Here is a 24,620-nt window from a genome sequence, read left to right as displayed (position 1 = left end):
ACAGTGGCTTCTGAACGGCTGAAATTTTGGCCAATGTTTGTCAAATTTAATTGCATCAATGAATATAGGATGTCCGTATACGAGTGTTAATCATACAAGAGAAACGTACTGCATTGCCTATTTGTAGCTTCAAAGCAATATGAAAAAAAACAGGAGCTTCTTTTCTGTTGAAATAGGGCATACAGTTTGTTGGAACATGAAAGCCACATGATTAAACTGCCTAGGCTTGCAACTGGACTCTTTCATGTAATAGGAAAGGGAAGATGTTATAAGCCTCTTTAAAATGACACATAATTTCATATGTGCATGCCACTTCAATTATCATGTCCTAGCAGGTACTACCTACCATCTCTTCTTTTACTGTAAATGCATATTTGACAAACAATTGTAGAAGATGTCTTTTAGCTGAAAGTGAATACATTAATTATATTAGTTCATGCATGTACTTAATTCCATGCTTCATTTACTAATAATGTGCATTGATTTCATTTGTTTTTGTATTCCGAATGAGGTATTCTTATTTATGCCAAACATCATGACACTACACATGAGAGAAATGAATCTTCAAATTCAATTCAGAATGTAAGGTTAATATCTTCTGATCTATAGAGAAACAGTTGGCCAAGCTGTTTCAATTTTTCAGTTCACTGAAGATTTTCCAAATCTGCCTAACATGATTTCTTGTCATATGATACAGAGTTTCTGTCCAGATCTTTCACTTTGTTCTTCTCTCTGTTAAAGGAAAATACTTTGTTTGTTGCTTTGGATTCAAGCCAAACACCTTTCTTCAATAGTGCTTGTTATTATTAGTCCTTGACATACCATGCAATTTAACATGACATGTTTCACTTCCCTTATTTTTCTTCAAGAATATCATATGTTGTTTGTGTGGCCATGAAGATTCTCATGTTTTATTGACCATAAGGGATATCCCTTATAAATTATTCAGCCCAAAGTTTGAAGTCATTATCATTTTATATATAACAGATATTAAATGTTGTTCTTCATGAAGAATACTGGAAAAGCAGCAGCAAACAATAGGGTGCTGCTGGCCGAGGAAAAGAAGCTAAATAGCAGTGGCCGCGTTTGGGTTCCGGCTTCAGTATTGTGGCCGTGGGAGCTCAACAAACTGGGAAATTCAAAAATGAGATCAGGGAAACTCCCGGTTTCAGGGAAATCCATATTGGTGTTATGCATTGCAAGCTTTCTGGCTGGATCAATCTTTAGTAGCCAAATATGGACTCAACCTAATTCTGAAATGAATAATGATCTTGTGATCCCCGCCATTTTCAACCATGAGAAGCTTAGGACCATTTCACGTGAATGCGATCCCAAGCGTGTAAGCTTCATTTGAAAAACAAGTATATATTGTTGTCATAATATTGACTTATGATTTTCTTTATGCAGAAACTAGCCGAAAGCAATTCAGGAGACATCATGGGAGAAGTTAAGAAGACTCATCAAGCTATTCAGTAAGCACAGGCTCAAATCGACCAATTCAATGCCTAATATAGCCTATCTTTTAATTCTCATTTTTTTTTAATTTTAAATTATGAATGTTGTGTTCAAATTAACAGATCACTTGATAAAAGTATGTCAACATTGGAGAATGAATTGGCAATAGCTCGGACAAGGCAAACAATCAGTCACAATGCAAAGGAAAATAGGGCTTCAAATCACACCACACCGAATAAAGCATTCATCGTGGTGGGAATTAATACCGCATTCAGCAGCAGAAAAAGACGCGATTCTCTTAGAGAAACTTGGATGCCTAAAGGTCTTCAATTAATCTATTTCTCTATTAGTTTGACTTAGATGGATGATTCTGACTAATTATGTATTCAAATATATTTGGCAGGGGATAAGCTAAGGAAGCTAGAGAAAGAGAAGGGAATCGTGATACGGTTTGTGATAGGACACAGTGCTACACGAGGAGGAGTTCTTGATCGTGCCATTGATAGTGAGGATGCTCAGTACAAGGATTTCCTTCGACTTGACCACGTTGAGGGTTATCATGAGCTGTCCACCAAGACAAGATTGTATTTCTCTAAAGCTGTCTCCATTTGGGACGCTGACTTCTACGTTAAAGTGGACGATGATGTCCATCTCAACTTAGGTAATCTAAATGAGAGTTTATATTCTCGTGTATATATTTGTTTACATCGTCGGGTTAACTTGACCTATAAGATCAAATAACTAGTTATTTATAAGCCTGATCTAGTAACCTGAAAAATAATATAATAACTTGCGATAGTTGGTTAAATTAAATAAGTAGCATAAAATATATATATATTAATTATACTTTCTAGTATATATAACTCAAATCCTCTGTCTAAAGGCTCATATAGTACTTTATTGATTTCCATAAATGTATGCATAACTTTAAATGGTTATGTAATTCTCACAACCCTTTGCAGGTATGCTTGCGAACACATTAGCAAAATACAAATCCAAACCAAGAGTCTACATTGGATGCATGAAATCAGGGCCAGTTCTTTCCCAAAAGTGAGTCGTCTTCCATTTAATTTGTTCTACAAATTTAAATATAAACGTAATATCTCCTCTCTAAATGTGAAATGAAATGTAATTGAGTGATAATTATATTGATTTGGCAGAGGAGTAAGGTATTATGAGCCCGAGTATTGGAAATTTGGAGAAGAAGGAAACAAGTATTTCAGGCATGCCACGGGTCAAATATATGGCATCTCTAGAGACCTTGCTTCATATATCTCCATCAACTCGTAAGTTGTTTAATTTACACATATTGCATCCTCTTAGACCAATATCAAGTTGAAGAATGACATATGTGTAATTGTATGATGGAAAACATAAAATAGGGGAATATTACATAGATATGCAAATGAAGACGTATCATTGGGATCATGGTTAATTGGGTTGGAAGTAGAGCATGTGGATGAGCGTTCAATGTGCTGTGGAACACCTCCAGATTGTGAGTGGAAAGCCAAAGGAGGAAATATATGTGTGGCATCATTTGATTGGTCATGCAGTGGGATATGCAAGTCGGTAGAGAGGATGAAAGATGTGCACCACTCATGCGGCGAAGGTGATGCAGCTCTTTGGAATGTTCCTCTCTCATGAGATTTATTGGAGAGAACTTAATTAATTATCCACATAGTATTTCCTTTCGATTAATTAATAATTTACTTGCGCAATGCAATTCTTATTTTGCTTATTTTTGCCACCACCATTTGTATTTCACACTTTTTGGCCTTTATCTTTAGAGTGCCAAGTATCTCTTTAATTAAGCCAGCCTTGTGTCATGAAAGAAATTTCTCTATCAGTAGCTGATATGACACTACACAATTCTACCTCTAACTTGTATTGTGTTCCTTATAATCTATTTCGCACTACATACATTTAAATTATATTCACCTAGCTTTAGAGACCACCAAAATTAAAGAGAAGCACTCTCTTATGATTTATGTCTATACTACTACGTATAAAAGTACAGATTGCATGCTCATTGTACTCAGTTAGAGTATAATATTCCTAAGAATACGATCATAAGGAATTAAACACAAAAATATTCTGCAGCTCCCATTTATGTATTCATTAGTATCACATTTTCAAGTATTCTCATTAATTACCTAAATCCACTGTAATCATTTTGTTATCTTATTTATTACTCTCTCATTCCTATTAATTTGATATTATTATTATTCCGGAGTCGAACAATTTCTTTAATTACCATTTTGTATTTGCTTTAAATATTTTCACGCGAAAAGTGTAACTTATAGTACTTTTTATATAGCGTCTAATTCTTTAAATTTTTATTTAAAACAATAAGAAATTCATGTCTATAATTGAGACTGAAAAATTAAAGATCTGACCATCGTATGTCAAACTCCTTTACTATTTTTTAGCATATGAAGTATTATTCTCCGTGGCACATTAACTTTTGAGACGAAAAGGCAGCTCTAAACCTGTAATTAAATTAAAAAGCAGCGATATATAATGTTTCACACCAAGAAAGATTCACACAGAAATCCGAAAAAGAGGGCAACAGGGAAAAAAGTAAGATAGCATGGTGTATGGGGTAAAACTGGTTAATGACAGCCGTGCGAATGACGGTGTGACACGTCGCACTGAAGACAAGTAGGATATGAGCCAGCAAACAACTGTCACCGGATGCAAGCAGCGAGCGATCAACACCGAACAAGCCCCAAAGACAGAACAACCAATAACAAAGATTTGCAGCATTGTCATCAGATAACATGCGTTGGACAACCATGGCAGAGAATATTTGTATTTAATGCCAACCGTTATGCACCCATCAATGACGATTTTATTTTCATTCAAGAGGAGCTTGATTTAAGTATCTTGTCCCCCTAAATAGGGCTATAAATAGCAGGATTAACAACTATTGTGAGGACAAGAAATATTCTCCACACAAACAAGCTATAATCTATTATCTTGTCACGCTCAGTTTGAACACCTGAACATTGCTTTTACTTTTATCCTCAGAAAGGCTAAGTTCTTAGTCAAACTTGTTATCTCCTTTAATTTCAGTCGTTAATCTTATTTTCGTTCTTATTTATTTATTTATTTATTTATTTATTATTTTTGGATCAAACCGATTCGCTTGTCTATAAATAATACTATAAATTTAACTGTACTGTTTTACGCGTAAATATTTTGGGGCCCACCGGGCACAGACAGCCGCGTAATTGCTTTGATCCATTCGTTTATTGCTAACAAGTTTTGACTTTTTCCTTAGTAAAAATCTTATATGGCAGCTAATGATGTCAACAACGTTTACAATGTTGGAGCACGCGATGAGCAAGAAGATGCGTTCCAGTGTGATGATTCAGCCAACAAAACTCGCAACGAAGGGGATAAAGCAACCCTAGTTCGTGAAGGATAGTATCCTCGGCATGTGCGGGACCCGACCCTAGATGAGGCGGATGATGAGCAGGTTGTCGAAACGGTCAAAATCTTGAGAGAACAACAAAAGGCGATAATGGATCACCTTTCAAGGCAAGATCGGGTGATGACGGAATTGAAGCAATCGTTATCGGGTGCCTCCAATAATGCTAATGAAAGAGTTGTGGTTCCTCCCAGCGTTCCCGCAAATCAGACAGCTCAAAGAACCGATAGCAACACTCCAAGGGATGAAGTCGGTTTAGATGAAGCCGGGGGGACCGAAAGCGGATCTGGGAACAACAACTTGAATGATCCTTTCAAAATCGAGCTCATGAGATTCATGAGAGAGATGAATGAATGAATGGACCAGAATGCATAAGCGTCTCATGCTTGGATGGATCAGAACTCAGGCGTGCCACCGGTGTTAAAAGGACCAGATTTGAGGAAGTATGCATAGTTGCCGTTTAAACCGAGCGCGACATCGGAGTTGATCCTGAAGAGGTTTAAGATACCGGATATTCCAAAATATGATGGGACGTCGCATCCACAGGAGAACATCATGAACTACACCATGACAGTAAAAAGCAATAACTTGGCTCAGCACGAGATCGAGTCGGTTTTGTTGAAAATGTTTGGCAAAACCCTCACGAAGTGGGCCCTGACATGGTATTCCTTCTTACCTAAGAATTTAATCGATTCTTCTAAAATACTTGCAAATTCGTTCATCAAAGGCCATGCTGGTGCAAGAAAGATTCAAGCCAGAAAGGCGGATATATTTAGAATTTCGCAAGGAGAATCCGAGCTATTACAGGAATTTGTAATCTGATTCTAGAAAGAAAGGATGCCGCTCCTAGCGGTTCCGGATGAGTGAGCATGGAGGCATTCACGAAGGGTCTCAATCCACTGAGTTCTGATGCCTCCCGAAAATTGAAGGAGAGCTTTCTCAAGTTTAAGAAAACCACATGGGCAGATGTACACAACCGCTACGAGTCGAAGATAAGGATAGAAGACGATCAACTTGGCTCTTTGGTATCCTCCAAGGGACAGGGTCGTGATAAAAATTAGGATAAGTTTAAAATTGACTTTGATGCAGATCAGAGATCCTCTAGGGGTTGTTTTCTATTGTACGAGAGAACCAATGGGCGTAGCAGTAAAGTATTCCAGTCATCATATAGGTTCACCTTCGAAAGAAGGACGGATCGTGGACAGAATAACAGATCGTTGCAAGAGAAAGAGGTGTCAGGATCCCATGATCCCGCATATCCCAGGTTATCAGGTTACAATTTTAATATCAGCCTGGTAGAATTGGTGTCAGTAATGAGAAATATCAAAGAAGCACAGTTTCCGAAACCGATCCGATAGGATCCTAGCCAAAGGGATCCTAATATATGGTGTGAATTCCATGGGACTCACGGCCATAGAATTAGGGATAGCCGACATCTTTGCAAGGAGGTGGCAACGTTGTTGTAGAATGGCCATCTTAGAGGGTTTTAAGTGACCGCACCAAAAACAATTAAGGTAGAAGCTGGGATAACATGGAACCATCAAAGACAGCAGCAGGGTCACCTCGGATGAAAATCAACATGATCTTCGGAGGAAATGAGGTCAATGTGGGTGACATTTTCGGTATCAAAAAAGACAAAAATATCGGTGACTCATGGCAAGAGAATCCGAGAAGCCGCAGAAGATGACATTACCTTCACTGAGGAAGATGCTGATGGGCTCCTTCTTCTACACAACGATGATTTTGTAATTTCTCTTAATGTATTAGATTTCAAAATTAAGCATGTTTTGGTTGATACAGGAAGTTCAGCCAACATCATACAATGGAGGGTTCTGGAATAAGCAAAGTTGACCGGGAATATCATTCCGGTGACAAAACTCCTAGCTGGATTCAACCTATCTAGTCCTTCGTTGTTGTTAAAATAGGGGACAGTGAGCAACTATTAATTTACTTGGTGGTCTAGGAAGTAGTGGTAAGTACCGTCTTGGTTCGAGAAGACGAAGGTATGTAATTTCATGTTTATTAATTTAGCAAGATACTATCAGGAGTGGAAACACGGTATCCGCACCCAGAAAAACTGGCCTTCACTCTCGTAGTTGCCTCTCGAAAGCTCAGGCCTTATTTTCAATTTCATCCAATAGCCGTTGTGACAATCTTTACCTTAACGAATGTCCTTCTTAAGACCGAGTTGTCAGGCCGGTTAGCTAAGTGGGTAGTCGAAGTTAGCGAGTTCGACATTGAATACAAGTTTAGGACCGCAATTAAGTCACAAGTCTTGGCCGACTTCCTAGATGATCTCAGTCCAGGGTTAATGCCTTTGGCTTCTAAGGAAGCAGTGCTGGCATTGGGATTTTGAACCTTGTTTATGGATGGAGCCTCCAATGTAAAAGGGTCCGGCCTCGGGGTTGTTTTAGTCACTCATTTGGGGGAAAACCTGAGGCAGGCCATCAGAACTATTCCATTAACTAACAATGAATCCGAGTACGATGCTTTAGTTGCAGGACTTGAATTAGATCGGGGATTAGGTTCCTAGATCATAGAGATCAAATGCGACTCCCAATTGATGATAAACCAAGTGTATGGGATTTTCGATGCCAAGGAAGAGTGCATGCAGCAATACTTGAACAAGGTTCAAGCATTACTTACACGATTCAGAGAATGGTCAATCGTCCATATTCCAATGGAGGAAAATGTGGAGGCAGGTGCTTTGGCTAATTTGGGTTCATCCACAAAGATGAAAGGATCTGATTCTGGTGCGGTCGTCCAATTGCTACATTTGGTATTGGATGTGGACGACTACTGCAAAATAAATTCAACCAACTTGATTTGGGACTGGAGGAACAAATTCGTTAGATATCTCAAACATAGTATATTACCCGAAGACCCGAAAGTGTCCCCGACGCTGTGGACCAAAGCAGCTCACTACTATCTTATTGACGGACAGTTGTACAAGAGGTCATTCCAAGGACCATTGGCTCGGTGTCTTGGGGCCTAGAAAGAAGACTACGTGATAAGGGAAGTCCATGAAGGAATCTGCGGAAACCTTTACTGTGCAGACTCGTTGGTTCTCAAGATAGTCATGGACAACTACTATTGTCCCCGAATGGAACAGGACGAAAAAACATTCATACAAAAATGTGACAAATGCCAGCATCATGCATAGTTATTTCATCAACCGGCAGAATTGCCGCATTCGGTGGTGTCACTATGGCCATTCATAAAGTGGGGGATAGACATAATCGGCCCCTTACCAGGGCTCGGGAAGGTAAGATTTCTTTTGGTTTTAACTGATAATTTTAATAAATGGGTTGAGGTAGGTCCTTACCAAAAGATCAGAGAAGGTGAAGTAGTTGACATCATATCGGACCACATAATCTGCCGATTTGGAATACCAAAAGAGATCGCTTGTGACAACGGGCCACAATTCATAGGATTAAAATCACAGAGTTTTTGGAAGGATTAAAGATCAAACGAATTACGTCGTCTCTATACCACCCGAGTTCTAACGGAGAAATGGACTCAACCAACAAGGTAATTATCCAAAACCTTAAAAAGAAGTTAGAAGATGCTAATGGCAAGTTGCTGGATGAGCTACCGAGTGTTCTATGGGCTTATCGGACAACATCAAAGTCAAGCACAGGAGAGATACCCTTTTTGCTCGTGTATGGTTCAGAAGCTTTAATACCGGTAGCGGTGGGAGAACCAACTTTGAGGTTTTCCCGAGCAAACGAAGAAGCAAATAATGAAGCGTTGCTAGTCAAGCTAGATTTGCTTAAAGAGCACCGGGATCTAGCATATGTGAGGATGGTGGTGCAAAAGCAAATGATGGAAACATATTATAATCGCAGGGCAAATCTCCAATATTTCCAAGTAAGGGATTTGGTTCTAAGGAAAGTCACTTAAAGCACCCGAGAGGTTAACATCGGGAAGCTAGGATCGACATGGGAAAGACCTTACCCAGTTTCAACTATAACCGGTAAAGGTTCATACGAGTTGGAAAATCAAGATGGATTTAAACTACCAAGAAATTGGAACGTGACTCACTTCAAAAGGTATTATTGCTGAAGATCCTTGCCGGTACTGAAAGTATGTGCTGCACTCTTGTTTCCTTCGACCAGCTTGTGTCCCAATCAGGTTTTTCTAGAAAATTTTTTAACGAGGCAACAATGTCAAGCATACTACGAAGGAAGGATCACCGGTAAGCTAACCAAAAGCTCTTTGTGGATCAACTCATATGGCAATCAACCTGTGGACGGTTAAATAATCTTTGGCCCGATAGAATAACTCACGAGTCTCATCGACCTTCGATAATAGATTATTTATCCATCTACAAGTTATTTCCATTAATGAGGGAGCAACGCAAAATCTTGCTATGAAAGGAATGTCATCGGCGAATGCAAGACCTTCAGTGTTCGAATTCTCATGCTCAGAATTCGAACACTGGGGGAATAATACATGACAAATCACTGAAAGTGTTACGAGAACCGGGGACTATTATAACCGAGATCAATGTCTTATCAGGACTGGGGACTGCTTGATCAGCTCCGTGGAAATAAGTTATACACGTTAGCCACATGTATTGGTAGCTTTATTTACTTTAGAAAATGAATGTTTATGTAAATGTACTTTTAATAATATAGGGAATAAATCAAAGTCCTTGTATTCTTATCTTATTTCTCGCCCGGATGATAAGTTAATTTTTTATCTTTTGAAAGTTAACAAAAACTTCAAATGTTTGTGCTGGAATGAACAAGAGACGTCCTCTTCAAGAGCACCGTAAACATAAGTGCCCTCTTTTATGAAACCCTCATAATAAAGGGTAGATTTCAGAAGTATTTATGCCCGGAATCAAAAGCTTTCAGACGTATGAATATTCCCGGGGCTTTATCAATTAAATGAAAGAGAATATTGTTTGCACAACACTTAGGCAAAAAGTTTCTTCTATTAATTAAAATGCCAAACATAGTAAGAGGTTTTGGCGTGATTACAAAAGATAAAATAAAACATTTATTCATCTTTGCTGCCAGAACCCGAAGGGAGACAAGGGTCTTCATTTCCCCTCGTGGAAGAAGATTGTTCCGCTGCCAGTTCGGGCCTTTATCTTCTTCATTTTCCACTTCGGATCCCGAGTACTCAGAATTAGTATTTGAGGAGTCAGATGCAGCATGCCCTCGGAGGCAAGAAGATTGGCCTGAAAAAAGGGATAAAATCAAAGTTGTTACTTAAAAATATAAATAAAAAAAGTAAAGAGAAGTGAGGATGCTACCTGCGCCGAGCAATGCATGTTGTTGTTTATTAGGCACTCTCTAGAAAGGGAGTCCATCCTTTACCAATATTTCGCTTCGTCTTCAGATAATTTGCAAGCTCCAATGGCTTGGAGAGAATATGGCACTCCTTCGAAATCGAAAGAGTGGCACTTCGCCTTCCACGAGGATCTTGACAAGGTGTCGAGTAATTATTTCCCAAGTTCCCGTGGTCGGGAGACCGTGGAAGAGTGGCATTCCCTACTTGTTCGGCTGATGCTGGTGGAGGAGAAGCAGTCGGTGCTGGTGGAGAAGGGATAGCTGGTATCGATGGATAAGGAGCTCTTGGTGTAGATGCGGAGAAGAAACATCTGGTCTGGAAGGCATAGAAGTTGTGGCTGGCTCGGTAGTCGGTGACAGAGGAAGGGCAGGGGCCGAACTTCTCAAACTGGGAACATCGGCAGGGATCGGAAAGCGAGAATCAACATTTTCAATCAAACCCATTTCCCCCTAGAGTTCCTAAACTTACTCTGATGATGGATTTTGAAGCCCTACCGGCTGAGAACTCGGTTGAGCTGATGAGGACCCTTTTCTCCTTTAAAGAGGGGCGCCTTCATCATTAGCCCCTTCTTCATCATCAATAACCACTGTAACCGGTTTAGTTGATGATCTTCTCACTTTCTTCTCCTGAGTCCCAGTCGAGAAGGTTCGCTTCCTCTTTGGTTTCTTGATTTTAGACTGGGGACTCAGAGAGGAGGTACCCTCACCGGGGGCTCGAGCAGATCCATGAGCCCTGGTCCGGTTAAGGGAATTCTGCAATACCCGCTCGGCCTCCTCGGGGTCATCGAGAGCTTCGACGTCGGGGCACATAACATAACCCCTCGGAAGCCCTATACAAGCAAAAAGACAGTTAGTAAATTGCTCTTAAGCTATTTTACATAGATAAGATTGAAAGAAAGACGAATTTTACTTACCTTGTTTCTTAGCTCTCCACCCATATTTGGGAGCCATTTCTTTCCATCGTCGGGTTTCCTGAGTAATGATATCTAGGATATTTTGAACCCTTTGGGCCAGTCCTTAAACTAGTGGCGGTTCCTAGCGAGTAGATGGAATGAAAAAAATAAAATGTCAGCTAAGGAGAGAGTTTTTTCACGAAGAAAAGAAACAAATATACGAAGACTTACGGAAAAGGTTCTATGATTCAGGAAAGACTAGCGTTGTGGCCGGGATGATGTCCCAGGTAGAAATAATGATGAAATGTTCCATCCACTCACGGTCGTTGTTGTCAAAAATACTGGTGAGAAGGGCGTGGTGACCACGCTTCCTGAGGTTTAGCACACCCCCGCAAAATAATTTGGGGGGAGTATAGGTTCATCAAGTGCGTAAGAGTTAGGGTTTCCCTGATCTCAGAGCATAACTGACAGAGACAAGCCACCGTACACCATATAGATGGGCCTACTTGTTCCAAGCAGACCTGGTACCGATGGCAGAACTCCAAGATTATTGGGTCAAGTCCTTCACCTGACCCCAAGGTGAAGGGACCCAAAGTGAAGGGGTATGTATATGCATACATGAACCGCGCTATGGAGTAGGTAACTCGTTCTACCCCATCTGGGGAGATTTTGATATTGTGTAAGTTATAGTACACCTTCACAACAGGGATGCTAGAAGGACGAATGAAGGAATGGTTGTGGAATTTGCATGTGTTTTTTCTCCTAGAGATCATATGCGGTGCTAAGATGAAGTGGTATGATGGTGTTTATGGTTGGAGGTTCGGAATCGACGTAAACCTCTTTGGTTTTGTTTTTCTTTGAGCCTCCACTATCACGTCCCAAACCTAGGGGGCGTGGTTGGCACTTGGTGCCTTACTGGCACGAGCGAACCACTCTGTAACTCATGATCGTTTGATCAAAACTAGAACATGCATAGGTCGAGTTGGCTAAACTCATTCCTTTTATAACTATCGTTGGCCAACATGGACACAACTCATAATGTATAACTATAAGTGGGCAAATGTTGTATCAATGAACCATCATACTTAAATCATAAATAAATATGGGCGTCAAGGCCTCTGACATATTGTACATGATGAACCTGAGTCTACAAAGCCTCTAAAAGTATTTGACATCAAAACATGGTCGGGACAGAGACTCGGCCTACCCATAAGTCTGTAGGAAAACTCTAACACGAAGACTTACAGACTCGGTTGCACTCCGAAAGAAGTGGAGTCTTACCGATACTTCATTGAATGCTAACCTCGTCTACTATGAGGGCTCGTAAAACTAATTATCTATACGTGTAGGCATGAATGCAACGTCCACAACAAAAGGACGTCAGTACGAATAATGTACCGAGTATGTAAGGCATGTAAACCAGTATATAAAGGACAAGAAAGAAACATGGAATAAAGGACTCAACCTGTAAGTCTGGATAGCTCTGTAAATCAAGAAATATTTATAATGTCATACATATGCATATAAATGTCATATCATGCATATGTATATGCGTACATAACATCATCAAGCCTCTGAGGGCATCCCATCATATCATCTCGGCCTCTGTGGTCGAAATTATTAACGTATACCAACTGATCAGGTGGTGCTGCATGTATAATGCCGTAACCTTTCCCCATACCCCATATGCATATAATATACGCGTATATAATGCCATCGGGTCATGGGTCAATGTACATGTATAAATGAATGCAATGCATAATGAAGTATGTCAATAAGATCTCTCGGGATGTCATACGATCAATATGCCTTCGTGTAATATCACGAAATAACTTTATCAGCTTACATATTTTCTAAAACCAATGAATAGAAGATATAATAAAAAGACACATGGGGAATCAACAACATAAGCACCCTTAGTATTTCTATGAATAGAGGCATTTATGAAAGTTGTGCGTATGCTCATTTTGTTTGTATTGTGTGGATCATGCCAAAAGGAAAGAAGGGATAGCCTTAACATTCCTGAGCCGATTCTCTTGACAATCCCTTTAACACACATCAATCGCAACAAAACACATAACGCCACGATCGAAGTAGGGAAAAATCCATATGATATTCTGGAGAAAGATTATACTGGGCTCCCTTAGAATTGTAAGTCACGTTGCTATTACATTAGATAGTTTCATTTGAATTTTGTTGAAGCTTTCATCCTTTACTTTGTAGATATATCCATCTCTCTTTAATGAATTACGTAGGTCTCTTATCCTAGTGGTTGTGGGCCCCACTAGATAAGGATTACTTTGTCAACATCCCCTAAATATGCCACCTAGCCACCTAGCCAAAGAGTCATTATTTGGTCTTAGCAAATAAACTCCTTGCTGCCACGTTGGGGGTGATGTCTTCATTAAGCTTATCAACAAATTCTAATTACCTTGTTAATCCCCCACTAAAAAATCAATAATTAATCAATTATCCACATAATTAGGTAATATCTTAATTACTTAAAATACTAATCACCTTTAATATACTTTATACACCTTACTATCATGGTCATGTGGTACATTGTATGTCACTAGTCCATAAATACGGGGTATTATAGCTTGAACCATATTTTATCCCAAATTATCAAAGTTCAACGAAACTCATTTCTTTGATTTGTTTACCCTCTAACCTTCACGACACTTACTTATCACTTGTTATAAATAACATAAATACCTATATCCTCAAAATTAATCTCATTCCTGAGCTTACGTTGATCAACTTATGAAGAAACTTTAACGTACGAAAACGCGAAATGTAACATCTTCCCCCCTTAGAAACATTCGTCCTCGAATGTTAACTCTTAGAGACTTGTGAAAATTTTTGCCAGAGTCTCTTCTGTAAATTGAACTACTTACTACCAACCTGCTACGCAGAAAAACAACTAATACAAGGCCATATTCACAAATAGCGATAATTGCCTCACACGACCAATGACAATAACTAACACAAGAATCCATACACGCACCTTAAGGCTGTGATGTCTCAGTCGGATCCTCCTCTGGAAGAGGAAACAAGTGAGGATACCTAGACTTGATGTCTTCTTCAGCTTCCCAAGACATTTGTTCCACATTATTGTTTCTCCAAAGGACTTTCACCGAAGCTACATCTTTAGTCCTCAATCTCTGAACCTGTCTATCTAGTATAGCAATGGGAGTTTCATCATATGATAGGTGCTCTATGACCTGAACATCATCGACTGACACGACTCTGGAAGGATCTCTGATACATTTATGGAGCATAGACACATGAAAGACTAGATGTACAGACTCCAAGTCAGAAGGCAAGTCTAACTCATATGCTACCTGGCCTACCTTGCGTATGATCTTATATGGTCCAATGTACCGAGGGCTAAGTTTTCCTTTCTTACCGAACCTCATAACACCTTTCATCGGTGATACCTTTAGGAATACCCAATTGTTAACCTGAAACTCCAAGTCTCGCCGTCTGTCTAGGGATGAAATGCTGTACTAGGATTTACCTGAGTCCTCAATCCTTTTTGGAAGGACCTCCATAAATTAGCTGTAAACTGATCACCTCTATCCGAGATAATAGATATAGGGACACCATGAAGTCGTACTATCTCCTTAATGTATAACCTTGTATAATCCTCTACGGAATATGTAGTCCTAACAGGCAGAAAATGGGTTGACGCTTCTAAACCAATAGGCCATGACGAGTGCCCGAGTCCTACCTGTCGAACACCCCTTAAGCATGCGTCTAAGATATAAACATGAATTGAGGGTAGGTCATGAATAAAATCTGCCAATAAACTGCTGAATCACGTGAATAACATACGTGAGGAAAACATGTCCAAAAGACATATATACATATACATGCGGAATACGGTAGGGTGAGCCGACAAGGTTACTGTAGACAACTATATATCCAAAACTAGAAGCCGACAAGGCCACATACTATCCAACTATAATGACCATCTACAGACCTCTAATAGAGTGTACAACTATATGAAGGACCGGACTGGGCCCCGTCGTACCCATATCTACATACAAAAATAGCGTACCAACATTAATAACAACTACGGATCAAGTGGAGCACACCGACTCTCGCTGATTAAGGATCAAAAAGAGGGGGATCGTCAGCCTATCTACCTGCACCTGCGGGCATGAAACGCAGGCCCCAGGAAATAAGGGAGTCAGTACAAATAATGTACGAGTATGTAAGGCATGAAATGATGCACATAAAAGACATAAAAGAAACATTGGGTAAAGGATTCCACCTGTGAATTAAATAGCTCTATGAATTCTGAAACATTTATAATGTCATGCATATGCGTATAAATATTATATCATGCATATGTATATGCGCACATAACATCATCAAGCCTTTGAGGGCATCCCATCATATCATCTCGGCCTCTGTGGGCGAAATCATCAATGTATACCAACTGATCAGGTGGTGCTGCATATATAACGCCATAACCTTTTCCCATACCCCATATACATATAATATACGTGTATATAACGCTATCTGGTCATGGGTCACTGTACATGAATAAATAAATGCAATGCATAATGAAGTATGTCAATAAGATCTCTCAGGATGTCATACCATCAATATGCCTTCGGGTAATATCACGAAAACACTTTATCAGCTTACGTATTTTCTAAAACCCATGAACAGATGATATAATAATAAGACACATGGGGAATTAACAACATAGGCGCCCCTAGTGTTTCTATGAATAGAGGCATTTATGAAAGTTGTGCGTTTGCTCGTTTCGTTTGTACTGTATGGATCATGCCAAAAGGAAAGAAGGGATAGCCTTAACATACCTGAGCCGATTCTCTTGACAATCCCTCTAACATACGTCAATTACGACAAAACACGTAACGACAAGATCGAAGTAGGGAAAAATCCGTATGATATTCTTGAGAAAGGTTATACCGGGCTCCCTTAGAATTGTAAGTCACGTTGCTATTACATTAGGTAGTTTAGTATGAATTTTGTTGAAGCTTTCATCTGTTACTCTGTAGATATATCCATCTCCCTTTAATGAATTAGGGAGGTCTCTTATCCTAGTGGTTGTGGGCCCCACTTGATAAGAATTACTTCGCCAACATCCCCTAAATATGCCACCTAGCCAAAGAGTCATTGTTTAGTCTTAGAAAATAAACCCCTTGCTTCCACGATGGGGTGATGTCTCCATTAAGCTTATCCACAAATTCTAATTACCTTGTTAATCCCCAACTAAAAAATTAATAATTAACCAATTATCCACATAATTAGGTAATATCTTAATTTCTTAAAATACTAATCACCTTTAACATACTTTATAAACCTTACTATCATGGTCATGTGGTACATTGTATGTCACTAGTCCATAAATACAAGGTATTATAGCTTGGACCATATTTTATCCCAAATTGTCAAATTTCAACGAAACTCATTTTCTTCGGTTTGTTTACCATCTAACCTTCTCGATACTTACTTATGACTTGTTATAAATAACATAAAAACATATATCCTCAAAATTAATCTCATTCCTGAGCTTACGTTGATCAACTTACGACGAAACTTTAATGTACAAAATTGTGAAATGTAACATCCACGAAGAGAAGACTAGTTTTTTAGGAGATAGCAGTGTAAGAAGACATGGTGGTAAGAGATCTGTGGAGAAATTCTTACTGAGAAAGTTGAGTGTTGTAGAAAAGTTATAAGGAGATTCAGAGAAAAAGAAAGAGTTGTGAAAATAGTGAAAGTATGATGAGTGGTGGAGAAGTTATAGACGACAAAAATCATGGTCATGATTACCTCAAAAACTGGCAAAAATACTTGCTGAATCACGGAGCAACACATGTTCGGATTATTAAATGCGAGAAGACTTACGTCCTTTCGAATGTCAGAGACCGTTCAGGAACTTTTCCGCCAAGAAAAGAATCCTTATCTACTTCCCGGTAACACTAAGTTACTTCACCAGAAAGTAGGGGGACTATCTGTATGGGGTAAAACTGGTTGATGACAGCTGGGCGAATGACGGTGTGACACATGACACTGAAGACAAGTGGGATATGAGCCAACAAACTGTTGTCACCGGTTTCAAGCAGCGAGCGATAAACGCCAAACAAACCCCGAAGATAGAACAACCGATAGCAATAATTTGTAGCATTGTCATCGGGTAACATTCATTGGACAGCTGTTACAGAGAATATCTGCATTTAATGCCAACCGTTATTCACCCATCAATGATGATTTTATTCTCATTCAAGAGGAGCTTGATTTGAGGATCTTTTTCCCCTAAATAGGGCTATAAATAGTAGGATTAACAACCATTGTAAGGACAGAAAATATTCTGCACACAAAAAGCTATAATCTATTATCTTGTCACGCTCAGTTTGAACACCTGAACATTGCTTTTACTTTTATCCTCGGAATGCCTAAGTTCTTAGTTGGGCTTGTTATCTCCTTTAATTTGAGTCGTTAATCTTATTTTCGTTCTTATTTATTGATCGTTTTTGGATCAAACCAATTCGCTTGTTTATAAACCACGCTATAAATTCAACTGTACCGTTTTACGAGTAAACATATGGTATCCTCTATTTTCTCTTAAAATCCTATATTTTCCTTCGATAATCTGCCCCGTTGTGTTACTCCATTTTCTTGTATCTATATCAGCAGTAATATGGCAGTTTATTAGTATCACTTGATTCTCCTCTACAAAATTCTCCGTGATTCGAGGGCTTGAGAATCGTCTTTCTCGAATGTAGGACGATGCATACCTCCTTGTGATGTATTTAATCGCCAAAAATGTCGAGCAACACTTTGTTGTTTCGGGTTAATCTCCGGGAAGAACTCCATTGACCACTCCTTTGTTGAAGAACTATGCACTTGATAATTGATCTCTCTGTTTGCGGATGCCTTCACCAATTGCAGAATGCTCTTCTCCAACTCTCAATCTTCAAAGAGTTATGTAACCCCTCTATTTATAGCTCTAGAGGATGGACAGTCTAACTATATATAAACTCTCTTACTTGATTCTGATTGGCTCATGTGAGTCATCAAACTTATCGCACAAGTTATGTGATAAGTTTGCTTGTGATTGGCCAAGACATGTCCTTTTAGACACTTGGCGATTTGATTGGTCACTATTTTAGACTAGGAATGCCACATAATTTAACACGTTGTATTATCTTGTTGGCCTCAAACTTTACCGGACATGCCACCTCACTTGACACGTGGCATGAGTCTCGACCTTAAGATAAAATAGACATTGGGCCTGAGAATAATAAAATGGACTTACTCAATTTGTAAAGTCCAAATTCACTACTTGCCCCAATAAAAATTTAATTCATGCACGTAATTGGACTTTGAAATATCCAATTAAATTTTAATGCTTCCAAATGCCCTCTGCTTAAAGGTTTGTCGGGGTGTAAGCTCGTTACTCCCAAAATAAGCTTCTTTTGGACTTATTTGCACACATCTCTTTAGAAGTGAAGCAGGGAAATATCAAATTTGAAATTTTTTCCATGTAAAGTCCTCCAAAATAATCACATGGGTAGTCCTACTTAATTTAGGAATAAGCCGCTTTTAGTATTTTCCTTCTCCAATTATGATCTTCTTAAGGACAATCGATCAAAGTAATTCCATCTTTGAGTTGAATTATTATTTTAATTCAATTCTTCTTGGAAAAGATGATTAATTCCAAACACTAAACAAAGCCACGTAACCAATCTACCTTAAATTCGTGTTTGGACAAGTCAAACTAGTCAGAAGCTTAACCAGTGGAATTGTGTGCAAACCTCTATTCGTTTAAATTGATCTCGGCAAATCCGTTGGCTCTATTACTCAAAGAATTTTAATTGGACACAACTTCATCTAACCCATCTTGTGTTTCACTCGCACATGGATTCTTCTTTATCCAATTTCAGTCCAACTTGATTACTCTCTTATCTTCCGTGAACTTCTCTTCATGCGACACCTATAAAATGATGACCAACCCACTAGTTTCGCATCACAACTTAATTTTGAGTTCTTCTGGGGTGTCGCTAATTTCTCTCGCTCGTCCATTCATTCCTTTCTCTTGCACTTTTTTGTTTGCTCTTGTTCACAATATTTTTTCGTTTTAGGCACCGAAGCACCAGCAAAGGAAGTTCAAATTTTGCAAACTTTGAGCAATGGAGATTGTTGTTTTGACATTGAACTCGGCCTTAGTTTAAAGCTTCATGCCGTTGCCATTATTACCTGTCACGCTGATCCGAACATCAAGTCGTGAGTACATTTATCTATCGTGACGAGTTGAAGCCTTGTGTCATTGACAACGGTACCTGCAGCTGAATCAAAGCTTCGTATAGTTGGCACCAATCAATCATATGGAATCAACAACTTCGTATCACTGGCACCGTATCCATCAGCCGAACTGAAGCCTCATTCTATTGAAGTGTCGTGCTACTGGTACCGTATCCATAGAAACTTCATGTTACTAGTATTGAGGATTTATAAAATATTTTTCTTTTACAGGATTTGAGAGAGTACCAACGGTCTTTGTTATCCCTAAGGAAATGCAGGAGATGCCTATATGATTTGCAGTAAAACACTCGTCTCTTTGTTGCGGCTGGCAAGAGAGACACATGAATTATCATTTAAACCTCGGCGCCAAAATCCCTACTCTTGGAAGCTTGAAGAGACCGTATTTTGATCATTGCCGAGCAAACATGTACCACATCGCATCTTTGCAAGTTGGCGAGGAAGACAATTGGAGTAGGCCTTTCCAACTTCGGCGAGCAAATACCTGGTGCGTCTTTGCCGCTTTGCCTTCAAAGCACTGCATGCTCTCATTGAAAAATCGTATCTCAACCTAAGAGTATCTAAACTGGGATCTGCTTGATTCTACAGAATCAAAACTTGCACCACAGTGACATATCAAAAATTTAGGGCCAAATTCTATCAGGACAAGTCGAAATAAAACTTTCGAAAGCGACGCACAAGTCTGTCATTTCGACTTCACAACACGCTGTCATTAGAAAGTACATATTTCAAGCTAGAAATGTCCAAATCATAAGATGTCTACGCCATCAAAAAGACAAGTTTGAGACCTGCAACACCTAAAAATATCGCGGCAGAAACCCTTTTAGATTGGCCGCAATATTATTTTGAAGTCGCTCCTGATGTCTGCCTTGCTGCTTTTCAGCTTTGTGCACCCTCGTCGAGAAATTCATATCTCGAGCTACAAGTGTAAAAATCGTGATCCGTTTGTGTTGTTAGAAAGTAAACTCAAATACTTGCAAAAAAATTAAATTTTATAACTGAACTCCTTACGGACTGTCAACAGAAAATTCGCAAAGTTGACCTAGTTGCATTCAACTTTCAGTTTTGCGTTACTTTTGGCGAAAAATATTGTATCTTGAGATAGGAGCCTCCAAATCACCAACGGTTTTTGTTGTTTGAAACTAGACATAAGAAGCTACATGTGAAAATTTAGAGGTAAAAAAAGCTTCTAGATGGACTGAGTGGCTTTCCAAAGTCGATCCAGACGTCCGTTGAGCTTGCTTTCCAATTTTGTCCACACTTGTGGAAAAATTCCTAGCTTGGGCTAGGGGTCTCTGAACCATAAACGGCTTGATCCTACGACATTCAGACGTGAAGAAATATAACCATACCGAAGATTAAGGCTCCATTCACTCTGAGTTGCCCTACTTTAAAATTAACTCTACATTCTTGCATATAGTAACTTCAAGTACCATGATTCACAAATCTTATCTCTTCGTTTATTTCTTTTGCAGAGTCGCGAAGGATATCAAAGGGTCCAAATATAAAATTGATAATTCATATAAGATGCGAACATATTAAAGTTTTGGAGTAACAAGGCCGCAAGCAAACTCTTTATCAGAAAGAAAGAATTATTGTAGTAGATCGTCATGCGAAGCCACTCCTTCACCAACTTATGCATTTGATTTGTTGATATTCTTAGAGTTCATTATTGGCGGCTCCATGGTGATTGAAAGTCTTTTTTCAAGAGAGACGACTTCTCACATATGTGACCTTCTACCAACACTAATAAAAGAGAAGCGGACTATCATGCTCGAGGCCTAATAACAAGACACATGGTCAAGAGATCACCACAACTACTGAACGCGAGTGACGTACATTGAGAATGATGTATTAAATATGGAGACGTCATACAAACATGGAATAAGCGTACAAGATGAATCGACAACAAAACCTAGTTTACGATCATTTGCATGACTTAAGCTTTTGTATAGGATAATGTCTAATCCCTTTTGTCTCTACAGTTTTGGATGTATCAACTTTTGTAAAATCGAAGCAATAAAATATCTTTTATACTTCAACGCTAATTGTCTTCTTTTCCTCCTTTATATACGCCTCTACATTTGGATGAGTTAATGTGATGATTCCATAACACCAAACTTATTTTTTTTTAAAAACCATGCGACTGAACTTAGAATGAATCTCTAAGTTGCCTACATACCTTAGTGAAAAGGATCAAGTCATAACGTAGTTCAAAGGGTTGAGGTTTGTTTTTGATTTTTTTATGTCCTATTTTTTGCCTAGGCCGCCTCTCACGAGATTTTCAACCTAGAGGACCTTTGTTTTGTCCTAACTTTTGCTTAGGATGCCTCTTTCAAGTTTTTTAACCTAGCGGACTCTTTTGTTCTGGCCATACACAATTTAGAATCACGTGGGCCAAGAGTGTTACAGCATGCAGTTTAGGCTCGTGCATCAAGGAACTTCATGACTTGCAGGTTAGGCTCATGCGTCAAGGAGCGTAGGTGACTTTCATGGGAAGTACTGCCTCAGGAATTTGCCATTGATTGGACTAACTCTGAGACCATCCTTATCAATGATTTTCTATGTGCCACTTGAATATGCTTCTTTCACAACATATGACCCATTCCATTTTGAAGTAAACTTGTCGCCTATGCGTTTGTTGAGGATTATGGGTCTTCTAACAGCTAGTACCAAGTCTCCCACTTGAAATGATTATGGCCACACTTTCATGTTGAAGACTCTAGCTAGTCAATCTTGATAACACTCCTATTTTTGTTGAGCTTCCAATCTTTTCTTATCCAATGCCTCTAACTCCGCTAGGCGAAGTTGAACATTCACTTCGGACGTGAGTCCTTCTTGATTGCGATCCGCAATGATGGAATTTGTTGATCCAGTGGAAGGACTGCTTCTATGCTATACACTGCTTGTGTAGCAGTTCTGAAGGTTGTCCGGTATGCCCATTCAACTTCACCAATTTTCTCATGCCAGTCTCTCTTGTTCCTTGCAACAACTTTCTTCAAAAGATTACCAAGCATCTTGTTAAAATCTTCAGTAAGGCCATTAGCGGGTGCATTATACATTGAATACATATGTTTCTTGAAACTGAACTTCTCGCATAGACTCCTTACAAACTTATTGTCAAATGGCGTTCCATTATCAGTGATTATGTATCTTGGTATGCCGTACCTAAAAAATATATTTGACTTGATAAAATCGGCATTAGTTTCCTTTTTCACTTCCTTGAGTGGAATAGCTTCAGCCTATCTAGAGAAGTTGTTAGTGGGAGCCAATATATAAATTTGTACCTTTGAAGACTTTGGAAGCGGTCCAACAACGTCAAGTCCCCATGCATCAAAAGTCCATGAATCTACAATTGGATGAAGAGTATCTGGAGGTTGGTTGACATAGTTGGCATGTAATTGACACGCTTGACATCTTTTGGCATTCTCCATGCAATCCTTCCCCATTGTCGGCCAGTAGTAGCCCACGCTCTTGATGCGAAAATAGAGCTTAGGACCAGATTGGTGTGCTCCACAAGAGCCAACATGTGCTTCCTCCAAAGCTTGGTGAGCTTCTTCTTTGTCAATACATCGTAGGGATACCTCTCCAAGTTCCATCAACGTGGCCAAGCATCATCCCTGCGATTTTCTTCTATTGGGATGTGATTTAAGAACACTTGGTCGAATTTTTCAAGTAAACAAGAAGCATATTGGTGGTATGGCAAAAGATCTTCCTTCTTTACCTTGTAACTCCCTAATAGTTGGTTGATGATCAACTTAGAGTCGTCGTATATCTCCAATTGTAAAATCTTCATGTCTAATGCCATTTTGAGATCGATGATCAAAGCTTGGTACTCTGCGGCATTGTTGGAGCATGTTTCACCTAAAACAAATGAGAATGGCAAGACTTGTATTTCTGGAGAGATCAACACAACACCCACCCCCGCACCGTTACGACATGAAGATATATCAAAGAACATTGTCCATGGTGGTAATTATTCAATGAACAATACGTCTTCATCTGGAAACTCATCAAAAAGCTCCCATTCCGTCGGAAGAGGGTGATCACCCTGTCCTTTTACAGCCTTTTGAGGTGTGCATGTGATCTCATATTGGTTAAACAATATGGATCATCTTGTTAGGTGTCCAGAAAGAACAGATCGATTCATTACAAACTTCACGATATCTCATTGAGAGATGATCTTGATGGTGTATGCTTCAAAATAATGCCTTAACTTCTTTATTGCATAATGTAACGCTAAGCATATTTTCTCAACAGGCGTGTACTTCAACTCAGCTCCTATCGGAGTTCGACTAAGGTAGTACAAGGCTTGTTCCTTTTCTTCCTCATTCTCTTGAGCAAGTAGTGTCTCAAGTGAATATTCTTGTGCCACAATGTAGAGTTCAATGGCTTCCCAATCATTGGTGCCCCTAACAAAGGTGGATTAAGCAAGTACCATTTGATGCTTTTAAAAGCATTTTGACATGACTGATCCCAATTAAAAGGGACGTCCTTCCTCAATAGATGATTGAAGGGTTGACACCATCCAACCAGATTAGAGATGAACCTCCAGATGAATGCTAAGTTTCCTTGAAGACTGCAAAGCTCGCTCAAGTTCTTTGGCTCGGGCATTTTTTAAATGACATCAATCTTTGCGGGATCAACTTCAATTCCACGATGACGCACAATGAATCCAAGAAACTTTCCCGAGGTAACACCAAATGCACATTTGAGTGGATTCATCTTCAGATCGAATTTTCTTAACCTTTCGAAAACAATTTGAAGGTGTTCAAAGCGGTAGAGCCTATGATTTGTCTTTACCACCAAGTCATCGAAGTAGCTTTCAACCCTCATATGAAGCATGTCATCAAAGATACTTTGCATTGCGCGTTGGTAGGTGGAACCATCATTCTTTAAACCGAAAGGCATCACTTTGTAGCAATATATCCCCTTTGGAGTTAGAAAAGCAGTGCACTCTTCATCCTTCGGAGACATCCTAATTTAATTGTATCTAGAGGACCCATCCCTGAATGACATAACTTCATGCCTTGTTGTAGAATCAACCATGAGTTTGATAATTGGTTGCGAAAAGTCATCTTTCGGACATGCCTTGTTTAGGTCTCGAAAGTCAACACAAACACGTATTTGACCATTCTCCTTCTTGACAGGTACAATATTCAATATCCATGATGGGTACTTCACCTCTCAAATAAATTCCACCTCGATGAGCTTGTTGACTTCAGTTTCAAT

General features: G+C 39.3%; 1 protein-coding gene and 1 long non-coding RNA gene across 3 annotated transcripts; both read left to right on the top strand.

Annotated features, from left to right (window-relative positions):
* Positions 1 to 229: 229 nt before the first annotated feature.
* Positions 230 to 3,336, top strand: LOC104097243 (probable beta-1,3-galactosyltransferase 8). 2 transcript variants are annotated; one of them, XM_070196795.1, is made up of 8 exons: positions 230 to 335; positions 988 to 1,339; positions 1,408 to 1,472; positions 1,578 to 1,777; positions 1,859 to 2,116; positions 2,418 to 2,505; positions 2,616 to 2,741; positions 2,838 to 3,336. In XM_070196795.1, the coding sequence occupies exons 2-8, from the start codon at positions 995 to 997 to the stop codon at positions 3,097 to 3,099; spliced, it is 1,344 nt and encodes a 447-aa protein (XP_070052896.1). In that variant the 5' UTR covers positions 230 to 335; positions 988 to 994; the 3' UTR covers positions 3,100 to 3,336. The 2 variants fall into 2 exon arrangements, with proteins under 2 accessions (XP_070052896.1, XP_033512310.1); XM_033656419.2 differs by lacking the exon at positions 230 to 335 and having other exon boundaries at positions 753 to 1,339.
* A 15,778-nt stretch (positions 3,337 to 19,114) lies between these two features.
* On the top strand, positions 19,115 to 21,424 carry LOC104097242 (uncharacterized). Its single transcript, XR_686508.4, has 3 exons — positions 19,115 to 19,535; positions 19,602 to 19,875; positions 20,864 to 21,424. It is a non-coding gene; the product is annotated as an uncharacterized lncRNA (long non-coding RNA).
* Positions 21,425 to 24,620: the final 3,196 nt, after the last annotated feature.

Source organism: Nicotiana tomentosiformis, chromosome 3 (assembly GCF_000390325.3).
Source record: "Nicotiana tomentosiformis chromosome 3, ASM39032v3, whole genome shotgun sequence".
In the NCBI taxonomy this organism is placed as follows: Eukaryota; Viridiplantae; Streptophyta; class Magnoliopsida; order Solanales; family Solanaceae; genus Nicotiana; species Nicotiana tomentosiformis.
Note: the sequence above shows the minus strand (reverse complement) of the source record. Positions and strands in the feature narration are given on the sequence as shown.

Excerpts from the sequence above, each read along its gene's own strand:
- LOC104097243 (XM_070196795.1), top strand. The coding sequence starts at position 995 with ATGTTGTTCTTCATGAAGAATACTGGAAAAGCAGCAGCAAACAATAGG. Across the intron at positions 1,340-1,407 it reads GTGAATGCGATCCCAAGCGT|AAACTAGCCGAAAGCAATTC; the intron begins GTAAGCTTCATT and ends TTCTTTATGCAG. Across the intron at positions 2,742-2,837 it reads TCATATATCTCCATCAACTC|GGGAATATTACATAGATATG; the intron begins GTAAGTTGTTTA and ends AACATAAAATAG.